The following is a 13098-nucleotide window of genomic DNA, read 5'->3' as shown; positions in this document are numbered from 1 at the left end:
TGAATCTGTTAAGTAACTAAAGTAGTCAGATAAATGTAGTGGAGTAAAAAGTCTAATATTTCCCTCTGAGATGTAGTGGAGTAGAAGTAGAAAGTAGCAGAACATGGAAATACTCAAGTAAAGTAGAAGTACCTCAAAATTGTATTTAAGTACTTAGTTACATTCCACCAATGAGTACATTTTATACTGTTGTGTTTTTCACAGTAAGAATTATTTACTCTTCCTGTTGGAATCAAATAATTGTTAATTATTTAACTGCAAAGTAGTAATGTGTTTTTGATAACTTCACTTTTTTTTTGCATTCAATCATACCGGGATAGTTGCTGAAATTGATTGGATGTGGCACAGCCCCACCAAGAAAAATTTCCACCAGCCTCCACTGTTTGGGGGGTAACACCAACACAAGGGATGCCAACAAACTGAACAGGCTGGTGAGGAAGGCTGGCTCTGTGGTTGGATCTGAACTGGAGGATCTGGAGGTGGTGGCAGAGGGGAGGATGAGGAGGAAGCTGGACGCTATCCTGGAGAACCCCTCCCACCCCCTCCATGATGAGCTAGTCAAGATGTGGAGCACCTTCAGCCACAGACTCATCCCCCCTCGGCACAACACAAAGCACCTGGGTCAGTCCTTCATGCTGGTAGCCACCAGGCTCCACAACCAAGACTGACCCCCATATGAGAACTATGAGGACTTTAAGAACTTTAAACATGCACTATCTGCCTTTAAACCATGCACTATCTGCCTTTAAACCATGCACTATCTACCTTTTAACACGCACTATCTGCAACCATCTTGGACTCTAACCACTGGCGCACTTTATACTTACTTTACACTATACATCCTATATACCACTTTATAGACAGCACATATGTACATATTACATTTATTTATTTATATATATTATTTATTTATTTCTCTCATCACAGTAATATCCTGTTTCTTTTGTTCTCTGTCCTCCAGAGCTCCCACAGCAACATGTCTGTAAGGAGGAGGAGGAGGAGGAGGTTCTCGCTGACCAGCATTTCTGTATTCAGGAGAGGATCTCCAGTCTGGACCAAGAGGACCCAGAGCCTCCACAGATTAAAGAGGAACAGGAGGAACTCTGCACCAGTGAGGAGGGAGAGCAGCTTGTACTGAAGCAGGAGACTGATGCCTTTATGTTGACTCCTACTTATGAGGAAAGTGACCACAGTGAAGATCAGACTCTGGACTTTAGTATCGATGAAACTCAGTGTTGGGTGGAGGAAAAGCCTTTAAGCTACATTTCAGTTAAAAGCTCTGTAGTATCAGAACCAAACAGTGACCAGCAGCTCCTCTCTCACAACTCTCATGAAGCTGAGAGCCAAGATCAGAAAGGAGGCAAGCCTGGAGACTCAGGATCAACTAGATATGCAGAGTCAAAACAACAGAACCAACATCACAACAGCAACAGTCACACTAACAATATATGTAGCCCTACTATGTCAAAGATTCACTCTAATACTCACACAGGTGAGAATTATTTCAATTGTGACATGTGTGAGAAAGTTTTTAAGTATAAATCACATTTGCAGATACATTTGATAAAACACACAGGTGAGAAGCCATATTCTTGCAAAACATGTGGGGGAACCTTCAGTAGTAGCAGTAACTTGAAAGCCCACATGAGAACTCACACAGGTGAGAAGCCGTTTACATGCAAAACATGTGGGAACGATTTTAAAAGTAGAAGTAACTTGAACGTCCACATGAGAACTCACACAGGTGAGAAGCCATATACTTGCAAAACATGTGAGAAAGCGTTCACTCGTAACAGTTCATTGAGTGCCCATATGAGAATCCACACAGGTGAGAAGCCGTACCTTTGCAAAACCTGCGGGAAAAGATACTGTGAAGCTACAAAATTGACAAGGCATATGAAAATCCACACAGGTGAGAAACCGTATACTTGTAAAACATGTGGGAAAGATTTCAGATGTATCAGTAACTTGAAAGACCACATGAAAATCCACACAGGTGAGAAGGCGTACACTTGCAAAACATGTGGGAAAGATTTTAAATTTAATAATGTCTTGAAAGTCCACATGAGAATCCACACAGGTGAGAAGCCGTATACTTGCAAAACATGTGGGAAAGATTTCAAAAGCAGTAGTAACTTGAATGGCCACATGAGAAACCACACCATTGAGAAGCCTTATCTTTGCAAAGCCTGCGGGAAAAGATTCTGTGAAGCTATGGTATTGACGAGGCATATGAGAATCCACACAGATGAGAAGCCGTATACTTGCAAAACATGTGGGAAAGATTTTAAATTTAGTAATGTTTTGAAAGTCCACATGAGAACCCACACAGGTGAGAAGCCGTTGAATACTTGATTCTGATTGGTCAACTATGGCATTCTACGGTCTGTTATTTCTTCATAGCAGACTGTTGCTATGGATATCAGATCGTTGCTACGGACGCAGTTCTGATCTTTGTTCACAGTGAGATGACAATTTTTATTAGTGGGAGCAATAAAATAATTTTTAAACCAAAATTTGGTTCAAGTTATTGATTTCTTTTGAAAGTAGCTGTGTAATAAGCAGGATAATGCACAGTGAGACGGTCATTTTTGCGAAATGAATCCTTTCAGGGTGATTCATGACCCCTCTGCTTCATGACGGGGTCCTGCTCATCCTGTCGATGTTCATGTAAAATTATACATGAAAATACTAATAAATTAAATTAAGGGCTACGGCTGTACCTGTAATTCATATTCTTCTATTATACAGAGAAGTTTCAATGCATTTTTGTTTTTCATGACTTTAAGGGCTTTTATATAAGAAATAAACTCAGAATGAAACACATTAAACCTATAGGTTTCACTTTAATATACTTGGATTTGTGCAAATAACATTTTCCAAGAATGAGAATGTTATTCACCAGAAAGTCATCTTTGTTATTATCCATGACAAGACCATAAACAATGTCTTTTTGAGAGAAGTTTCCCAGATGAGAAACTTTTGGGAAAAGCCAGTCATGTATATCATCAAACCATAAAGCTCCAGAATACATACAATGAAAACAAATAAATGATCAGTAGTTTCAGTATCATCACAAAATACACATTTATTGGTTTCAACTCCAAATCGTTGTTGCAACAAATCACTGGATGAACATCCTTGCTATTGATGTTAAACACTAGTTTTTAATAAAAAAATATCATCAGTTGAAAGCGGAATGAAAAAAGCTCTCTCTTCTTCCACTGTCGGAACTCATCAATGTGACACCCACCGGAAGTAAACAACATCATCGTGTGTAGCTTCAATGTATGAGGTATGTGTTGAACTAGCAGGGAGATGATACTGTAGTTGTAGATTAGATAATTATCTCAGTTGTAATTAAACAACAATGTCTGCAGTTCAGAAGTTGAGAGAGTTTGTCAACGAGCGACTAACTGCTGCTGCTGAAGAGATATTCAGAGTTTATGAAACAACTATCGTCGAGTACGAGGAAGAGATTGATCGTCAGCGCAGACTGCTGGATGTCGTTTGGAAACCTGAAATAAAGTTAAACAGACTAAGTGAGTAAAACCTTCAATGGTCTTTAAAAGCTAACAGAGGAGTCTGACTCATATAGGATCATATAATAATGATAATGCACACAGTGCACTTTAATAGACTAAGCTACTGGAGTTACCTGCACTATATTCACTTTTAACAGTCTCTTCTGCACTATATTCATTTTTAACAGTCTCTTCTGCACTGTATTCACTTTTTTAATAGTCCTATATCACAGCTTGTTACCCTGCACTATATTCAGTTTTAACAGTTTTCTTCACCTTGTATTTTTATATCTGGTATATTTTGTACTTTGCACTACTGACTTTTTTACTGCCTTTTTACTAACATGTTTTGCACTATGGAACTGTGATGCTGGAAACTTGAATTTCCCTCAGGATCAATAAAGTTACTATCTATCTATCTATCTATCTATCTATCTATCTATCTATCTAATGTTTTAAAGGCTAACGCGTTGTATTTTTCTGCTCAGATGTCTTTGTTTTCTCTCATCACAATAATATCCTGTTTCTTTTGTTCTCTGTCCTCCAGAGCTCCCACAGCAACATGTCTGTAAGGAGGGGGAGGAGGAGGAGGAGGAGGAGGAGGTTCTCGCTGACCAGCAGCTCTGTATTCAGGAGAGGAACTCCAGTCTGGACCAAGAGGACCCAGAGCCTCCACAGATTAAAGAGGAACAGGAGGAACTCTGCACCAGTGAGGAGGGAGAGCAGCTTGTACTGAAGCAGGAGACTGATGCCTTTATGTTGACTCCTACTAATGAGGAAAGTGACCACAGTGAAGATCATACTCTGGACTTGAGAATCACAAAAATTCAGAGTGCATTTGAGGAAAAGCCTTTAAGCTACATTTCAGACCACAGTGAAGATCAGACTCTGGACTTGAGCATCACTGAAACTCAGAGTGTGGTGGAGGAAAAGCCTTTAAGCCACAATTCAGTTAAAAGCTCTGTAGTATCAGAACCAAACAGTGACCAGCAGCTCCTCTCTCACAACTCCCATGAAGCTGAGAGCCAAGATCAGAAAGGAGGCAAGCCTGGAGACTCAGGATCAACTAGAAATGCAGAGTCAAAACAACAGAACCAACATCACAACAGCAACAGTCACACTAACAATATATGTAGCCCTACTATGTCAAAGATTCACTCTAATACTCACACAGGTGAGAAGACTTTCAAATGTGACACGTGTGAGAAAGCTTTTAAGAATAAATCACAATTAGAGGCACATCTGATAATACACACAGGTGAGAGGCCATATTCTTGCAAAACATGTGGGAAAGATTTCACTCGTTACACTACATTGAGTGCCCACATGAGAATCCACACAGGTGCAAAGCTGTATACATGCAAAACATGTGGGAAAGATTTCAAAATTAACAGTCACTTGAAAGTCCACATGAGAACTCACACAAGTGAGAAGCCATATACTTGCAAAACATGTGAGAAAGCGTTCACTTGTAACAGTTCATTGAGTGCCCACATGAGAATCCACACAGGTGAGAAGCCGTACCTTTGTAAAACCTGCGGGAAAAGATTCTGTGAAGCTACAAAATTGACAAGGCATATGAAAATCCACACAGGTGAGAAGCCGTATACTTGCAAAACATGTGGGAAAGATTTCAGATGGCTCGGTAACTTGAAAGGCCACGTGAAAATCCACACAGGTGAGAAGCCGTATACTTGCAAAACATGTGGGAAAGCTTTCCCTCGTAACAATTCATTGAGTGCCCACATGAGAATCCACACAGGTGAGAAGCCGTATACTTGCAAAACATGTGGGAAAGCTTTCACTCGTAACAATTCATTGAGTGCCCACATGAGAACCCACACAGGTGAGAAGCCTTATCTTTGCAAAGCCTGTGGGAAAAGATTCTGGGAAGCTATAGTATTGACGAGGCATATGAAAATCCACACAGGTGAGAAGCCGTATACTTGCAAAACATGTGGGAAAGATTTCAGATGGCTCGGTAACTTGAAAGACCACGTGAAAATCCACACAGGTGAGAAGCCGTATACTTGCAAAACATGTGGGAAAGCTTTCCCTCGTAACAATTCATTGAGTGCCCACATGAGAACCCACACAGGTGAGAAGCCGTATACTTGCAAAACATGTGGGAAAGCTTTCACTCGTAACAATTCATTGAGTGCCCACATGAGAACCCACACAGGTGAGAAGCCTTATCTTTGCAAAGCCTGCGGGAAAAGATTCTGGGAAGCTATGGTATTGATGAGGCATATGAAAATCCACACAGGTGAGAAGCCGTATACTTGCAAAACATGTGGGAAAGATTTTAAATTTAATAATGTTTTGAAAGTCCACATGAGAACCCACACAGGTGAGAAGCCGTTTAATACTTGATTCTGATTGGTCAACTATGGCATTCTACGGTCTGTTATTTCTTCATAGCAGACTGTTGCTATGGATATCAGATCGTTGCTATGGATATCAGATCGTTGCTACGGACGCAGTTCTGATCTCTGTTCACAATGAGATGACAATTTTTATTAGTGGAAGCAATAAAATCATTTTTAAACCAAAATTTGGTTCAAGTTATTGATTTCTTTAGTAAGTAGCTGTGTAAGAAGCAGGATAATGCACAGTGAGACGGTCATTTTTGCGAAATGAATCCTTTCAGGGTGATTCATGACCCCTCTGCTTCATGACGGGGTCCTGCTCATCCTGTCGGGGTTCATGTAAAATGATACATGAAAATAATAATAAATTAAATTAAGGGCTATGACTGTACCTGTAATTCATATTCTTCTATTATACAGAGAAGTTTCAATGCATTTTTGTTTTTCATGACTTTAAGGGCTTTTATGTAAGAAATAAACTCAGAATGAAACACATTAAACCTATAGGTTTCACTTTAATATACTTGGATTAGTGCAATAAAATCTTCCAAGAATGAGAATGTTATTCACCAGAAAGTCATCTTTCTTATTATCCATGACAAGACCATAAACAATGTCCTTTTGAGAGAAGTTTCCCAGATGAGAAACTTTTGGGAAAAGCCAGTCATGTATATCATCAAACCATAAAGCTCCAGAATACATACAATGAAAACAAATAAATGATCAGTAGTTTCAGTATCATCACAAAATACACATTTATTGGTTTCAACTCCAAATCGTTGTTGCAACAAATCACTGGATGAACATCCTTGCTATTGATGTTAAACACTAGTTTTTAATAAAAAAATATCATCAGTTGAAAGCGGAATGAAAAAATCACCCTCTTCTTCCACTGTCGGAACTCATCAATGTGACACCCAGCGGAAGTAAACAACATCATCGTGTGTAGCTTTAATGTATGAGGTATGTGTTGAACTAGCAGGGAGATGATACTGTAGTTGTAGATTAGATAATTATCTCAGTTGTAATTAAACAACAATGTCTGCAGTTCAGAAGTTGAGAGAGTTTGTCAACGAGCGACTAACTGCTGCTGCTGAAGAGATATTCAGAGTTTATGAAACAACTATCGTCGAGTACGAGGAAGAGATTGATCGTCAGCGCAGACTGCTGGATGTCGTTTGGAAACCTGAAATAAAGTTAAACAGACTAAGTGAGTAAAACCTTCAATGGTCTTTAAAAGCTAACAGAGGAGTCTGACTCATGTAAGATCATAATATAACAATAATAATGCACACAGTGCACTTTAATAGACTAAGCTACTGGAGTTACCTGCACTATATTCACTTTTAACAGTCTCTTCTGCACTATATTCATTTTTTTAATAGTCCTTTATCACAGCTTGTTACCCTGCACTATATTCAGTTTTAACAGTTTTCTTCACCTTGTATTTTTATATCTGGTATATTTTGTACTTTGCACTACTGACTTTTTTTACTGCCTTTTTACTAACATGTTTTGCACTATGGAACTGTGATGCTGGAAACTTAAATTTCCCTCAGGATCAATAAAGTTACTATCTATCTATCTATCTATCTATCTATCTATCTAATGTTTTAAAGGCTAACGCGTTGTATTTTTCTGCTCAGATGTCTTTTTTTTCTCTCATCACAGTAATATCCTGTTTCTTTTGTTCTCTGTCCTCCAGAGCTCCCACAGCAACATGTCTGTAAGGAGGGGGAGGAGGAGGTTCTCGCTGACCAGCAGCTCTGTATTCAGGAGAGGATCTCCAGTCTGGACCAAGAGGACCCAGAGCCTCCACAGATTAAAGAGGAACAGGAGGAACTCTGCACCAGTGAGGAGGGAGAGCAGCTTGTACTGAAGCAGGAGACTGATGCCTTTATGTTGACTCCTACTAATGAGGAAAGTGACCACAGTGAAGATCAGACTCTGGACTTGAGAATCACAAAAATTCAGAGTGCATTTGAGGAAAAGCCTTTAAGCTACATTTCAGACCACAGTGAAGATCAGACTCTGGACTTGAGCATCACTGAAACTCAGAGTGTGGTGGAGGAAAATCCTTTAAGCCACAATTCAGTTAAAAGCTCTGTAGTATCAGAACCAAACAGTGACCAGCAGCTCCTCTCTCACAACTCTCATGAAGCTGAGAGCCAAGATCAGAAAGGAGGCAAGCCTGGAGACTCAGGATCAACTAGAAATGCAGAGTCAAAACAACAGAACCAACATCACAACAGGAACAGTCACAGTAACGATGCATATAGTCCTACTATGTCAAAGATTCTCTGTAATACTCACACAGGTGAGAAGACTTTCAAATGTGACACGTGTGAGAAAGCTTTTAAGAATGAATCACGATTGCAGGCACATCTGATAATACACACAGGTGAGAAGCCGTATGCTTGCAAAACATGTGGGAAAGATTTCAAAATTCAGAGTCGCTTGAAAGTCCACATGAGAACACACACAGGTGAGAAGCCATATACTTGCAAAACATGTGGGAAAGATTTCACTCGTTACAATACATTGAGTGCCCACATGAGACTCCACACAGGTGAGAGGCCATATTCTTGCAAACGATGTGTGAAAAGATTCAGAGTCAATTCAGCATTGACAAGGCATATGAGAATCCACACAGGTGAGAAGCCGTATACTTGTAAAACATGTGGGAAAGATTTCCGATGTAGCAGTAACTTGAGAGACCACGTGAAAATCCACAAAGGTGAGAAGCCGTATACTTGCAAAACATGTGAGAAAGCTTTCCCTCGTAACAGTTCATTGAGTGCCCACATGAGAATCCACACAGGTGAGAAGCCGTACCTTTGCAAAACCTGCGGGAAAAGATACTGTGAAGCTACAAAATTGACAAGGCATATGAGAATCCACACAGGTGAGAAGCCGTACCTTTGCAAAACCTGCGGGAAAAGATACGGTGAAGCTACAAAATTGACAAGGCATATGAAAATCCACACAGGTGAGAAGCCATATCCTTGTAAAACATGTGGGAAAGATTTCAGATGTACTAGTAACTTGAAAGTCCACATGAGAACCCACACAGGTGAGAAGCCGTATACTTGCAAAACATGTGGGAAAGATTTCAAAATTCAGAGTCGCTTGAAAGTCCACATGAGAACACACACAGGTGAGAAGCCATATACTTGCAAAACATGTGGGAAAGATTTCACTCGTTACAATACATTGAGTGCCCACATGAGAGTCCACACAGGTGAGAGGCCATATTCTTGCAAAACATGTGGGGGAACTTTCACTAAAAGCAGTTACTTGAGAATCCACATGAGAATCCACACAGGTGCAAAGCCGTATACATGCAAAACATGTGGGAAAGATTTCAAAATTAACAGTCACATGAAAGTCCACATGAGAACTCACACAGGTGAGAAGCCGTATACTTGCAAAACATGTGAGAAAGCGTTCACTCGTAACAGTTCATTGAGTGCCCACATGAGAATCCACACAGGTGAGAAGCCGTACCTTTGCAAAACCTGCGGGAAAGGATACCGTGAAGCTACAAAATTGACAAAACATATGAAAATCCACACAGGTGAGAAGCCGTTTAATACTTGATTCTGATTGGTCAACTATGGCATTCTACGGTCTGTTATTTCTTCATAGCAGACTGTTGCTATGGATATCAGATGGTTGCTATGGGCGCAGTTCTGATCTTTGTTCACAATGAGATGACAATTTTTATTAGTGGAAGCAATAAAATCATTTTTAAACCAAAATTTGGTTCAAGTTATTGATTTCTTTTGAAAGTAGCTGTGTAATAAGCAGGATAATGCACAGTGAGACGGTCATTTTTACGAAATGAATCCTTTCAGGGTGATTCATGACCCCTCTGCTTCATGACGGGGTCCTGCTCATCCTGTCGGGGTTCATGTAAAATGATACATGAAAATAATAATAAATTAAATTAAGGGCTAGGACTGTACCTGTAATTCATATTCTTCTATTATACAGAGAAGTTTCAATGCATTTTTGTTTTTCATGACTTTAAGGGCTTTTATATAAGAAACAAACTCAGAATGAAACACATTAAACCTATAGGTTTCACTTTAATATACTTGGATTTGTGCAAATAACATTTTCCAAGAATGAGAATGTTATTCACCAGAAAGTCATCTTTCTTATTATCCATGACAAGACCATAAACAATGTCTTTTTGAGAGAAGTTTCCCAGATGAGAAACTTTTGTGAAAAGCCAGTCATGTATATCATCAAACCATAAAGCTCCAGAATACATACAATGAAAACAAATAAATGATCAGTAGTTTCAGTATCATCACAAAATACACATTTATTGGTTTCAACTCCAAATCGTTGTTGCAACAAATCACTGGATGAACATCCTTGCTATTGATGTTAAACACTAGTTTTTAATAAAAATGCCATCAGTTGAAAGCGGAATGAAAAAAGCTCTCTCTTCTTCCACTGTCGGAACTCATCAATGTGACACCCACCGGAAGTAAACAACATCATCGTGTGTAGCTTCAATGTATGAGGTATGTGTTGAACTAGCAGGGAGATGATACTGTAGTTGTAGATTAGATAATTATCTCAGTTGTAATTAAACAACAATGTCTGCAGTTCAGAAGTTGAGAGAGTTTGTCAACGAGCGACTAACTGCTGCTGCTGAAGAGATATTCAGAGTTTATGAAACAACTATCGTCGAGTACGAGGAAGAGATTGATCGTCAGCGCAGACTGCTGGATGTCGTTTGGAAACCTGAAATACAGTTAAACAGACTAAGTGAGTAAAACCTTCAATGGTTCTTTAAAAGCTAACAGAGGAGTCTGACTCATATAGGATCATAATGTCTTATTGTTTTTCTCTCATCACAGTAATATCCTGTTTCTTTTGTTCTCTGTCCTCCAGAGCTCCCACAGCAACATGTCTGTAAGGAGGGGGAGGAGGAAGAGGAGGAGGAGGTGGTTCTCGCTGACCAGCAGCTCTGTATTCAGGAGAGGAACTCCAGTCTGGACCAAGAGGACCCAGAGCCTCCACAGATTAAAGAGGAACAGGAGGAACTCTGCACCAGTGAGGAGGGAGAGCAGCTTGTACTGAAGCAGGAGACTGATGAGTTTATGTTGACTCCTACTAATGAGGAAAGTGACCACAGTGAAGATCAGACTCTGGACTTTAGTATCGATAAAACTCAGAGTGCGGTGGAGGAAAAGCCTTCCAGCTACATTTCAGTTAAAAGCTCTGTAGTATCAGAACCAAACAGTGACCAGCAGCTCCTCTCTCACAACTCTCATGAAGCTGAGAGCCAAGATCAGAAAGGAGGCAAGCCTGGAGACTCAGGATCAACTAGATATGCAGAGCCAAAACAACAGAACCAACATCACAACAGCAACAGTCACACTAACAATATATATAGCCCTATTATGTCAAAGATTCACTCTAATACTCACACAGGTGAGAAGACTTTCAAATGTGACACGTGTGAGAAAGCTTTTAAGAAAAAGTCACGATTGCAGGCACATCAGATAATACACACAGGTGAGAAGCCATATTCTTGCAAAACATGTGTGAAAAGATTCAGAGTCAATTCAGCGTTGACAAGGCATATGAGAATCCACACAGGTGAGAAGCCGTATACTTGTAAAACATGTGGGAAAGATTTCAGATGTAGCAGTAACTTGAAAGACCACATGAAAATCCACACAGGTGAGAAGCCGTATACTTGCAAAACATGTGGGAAGGATTTTAAATTTAATAATGTCTTGAAAGTCCACATGAGAATCCACACAGGTGAGAAGCCGTATACTTGCAAAACATGTGGGAAAGATTTCAAAAGTAGTAGTAACTTGAATGGCCACATGAGAACCCACACCGGTGAGAAGCCTTATCTTTGCAAAGCCTGCGGGAAAAGATTCAGTGAAGCTATGGTATTGACGAGGCATATGAGAATCCACACAGGTGAGAAGCCGTATACTTGTAAAACATGTGGGAAAGATTTCAGATGTAGCAGTAACTTGAGAGACCACGTGAAAATCCACACAGATGAGAAGCCGTATGCTTGCAAAACATGTGGGAACGATTTTAAATTTAGTAATGTTTTAAAAGTCCACATGAGAACCCACACAGGTGAGAAGCCGTATACTTGCAAAACATGTGGGAACGATTTTAAATTTAGTTATGTTTTGAAAGCCCACATGAGAACCCACACAGGTGAGAAGCAGTTGAATACTTGATTCTGATTGGTCAACTATGGCATTCTACGGTCTGTTATTTCTTCACTCTCACACTATCTATGAAACACACAAAATGTTGTAAAATTGATTTATTTAACGGATCATAACAAAAATTGAGTTCTCCAAGTTGACACAATATTTTGATGATGAACAACTGAATCATGGACATATATATATATATATATATATATATATATACATATATATATATATATACATTTCACTAATGTAATGTTTCCTCAAAAACTCACAATAAAGACTCAATTGACTCAAATAATGAACTGTTACAGGTAAAATAATAATGGTTTCATATGTTTTCCTTATAACCTGGAGATTCACAGATGCACACTATTTTACTATAACACAATTCTTTTGTCGCCTTATTTAACTCTACCTCTGTATGATACTGTATGAAGCATTAAGACTTATTGGCAGCTAAATAACACTCCAAATTTAGGCTAAATTTTGACGAGGAAAAACTGGCATGGCCATTTTCAAAAGGGTCCCTTGACCCCTGACCTCAAGATATGTGAATGAAAATGGGTTCTATGGGTACCCACGAGTCTCCCCTTTACACACATGCCCACTTTATGATAATCACATGCAGTTTGGGGCAAAAACTGTAGTTTTTTTAATGCAGTATGAATGTGTTATTTTTGCCTATTCTAAAAATGATGTGTTTGAATATATCTGCATACTGGGGTCCCTAAACAGTCACAACAAACTGGAGTCCTAGTGTAGAGCATTCAGAGGATGGATGGCTTTCCTAGGTAGATTGACAATAAGGGGGTTTCTGAGCAGTTTCCAGAACAGAAGTGCTCGCCATCCAATGGCCGAAAAATGCATTTCTTGCAGAAATCTCAAAATGTCAAAAGTTTTAGATACCAAATCACAGTATGGCTTTTTCTATGGTGTTCCTCGAGGTCTTGGTGTCTTAATGTGGTATTTTGGAGGGATCATAGATCATTTTTT

The 13098-nt window shown here is 39.4% G+C and overlaps 3 protein-coding genes across 12 annotated transcripts in view; all 3 read left to right on the top strand.

Annotated features, from left to right (window-relative positions):
• Positions 1-9654, top strand: part of LOC119486908 (zinc finger protein 883-like) — a 25210-nt gene extending 15556 nt beyond the window's left edge. The window contains exon 4 of the mRNA XM_037767431.1: positions 9303-9654. The gene's annotated coding sequence lies outside the window, so the exon portion shown is untranslated. The remainder of the gene's footprint in view (positions 1-9302) is intronic.
• Positions 2003-12400, top strand: LOC119486905 (zinc finger protein 420-like). 6 transcript variants are annotated; one of them, XM_037767420.1, is made up of 5 exons: positions 6742-7103; positions 7599-8294; positions 8463-8882; positions 8967-9470; positions 11516-12400. In XM_037767420.1, the coding sequence occupies exons 1-5, from the start codon at positions 6932-6934 to the stop codon at positions 12124-12126; spliced, it is 2403 nt and encodes an 800-aa protein (XP_037623348.1). In that variant the 5' UTR covers positions 6742-6931; the 3' UTR covers positions 12127-12400. The 6 variants fall into 6 exon arrangements, with proteins under 6 accessions (XP_037623353.1, XP_037623347.1, XP_037623348.1 ...); XM_037767421.1 differs by lacking the exon at positions 8463-8882 and adding an exon at positions 8379-8462 and having other exon boundaries at positions 6744-7103; positions 9135-9470; XM_037767423.1 differs by lacking the exon at positions 8463-8882 and having other exon boundaries at positions 6746-7103; positions 9135-9159; positions 9244-9470.
• LOC119486906 (gastrula zinc finger protein XlCGF57.1-like) lies at positions 3269-6453 on the top strand. Of its 5 annotated transcripts, none has more exons than XM_037767430.1 (3): positions 3269-3542; positions 4072-4866; positions 5287-6453. In XM_037767430.1, the coding sequence occupies exons 1-3, from the start codon at positions 3371-3373 to the stop codon at positions 5895-5897; spliced, it is 1578 nt and encodes a 525-aa protein (XP_037623358.1). In that variant the 5' UTR covers positions 3269-3370; the 3' UTR covers positions 5898-6453. The 5 variants fall into 5 exon arrangements, with proteins under 5 accessions (XP_037623358.1, XP_037623357.1, XP_037623356.1 ...); XM_037767429.1 differs by having other exon boundaries at positions 5203-6453; XM_037767428.1 differs by having other exon boundaries at positions 4072-5118.
• Positions 12401-13098: the final 698 nt, after the last annotated feature.

This window comes from Sebastes umbrosus, chromosome 4 (genome assembly GCF_015220745.1).
Source record: "Sebastes umbrosus isolate fSebUmb1 chromosome 4, fSebUmb1.pri, whole genome shotgun sequence".
Classification (NCBI taxonomy): Eukaryota; Metazoa; Chordata; class Actinopteri; order Perciformes; family Sebastidae; genus Sebastes; species Sebastes umbrosus.
The sequence above is the reverse complement of the archived record's forward strand: the minus strand, read 5'-3'. Positions and strand labels throughout refer to the sequence as shown.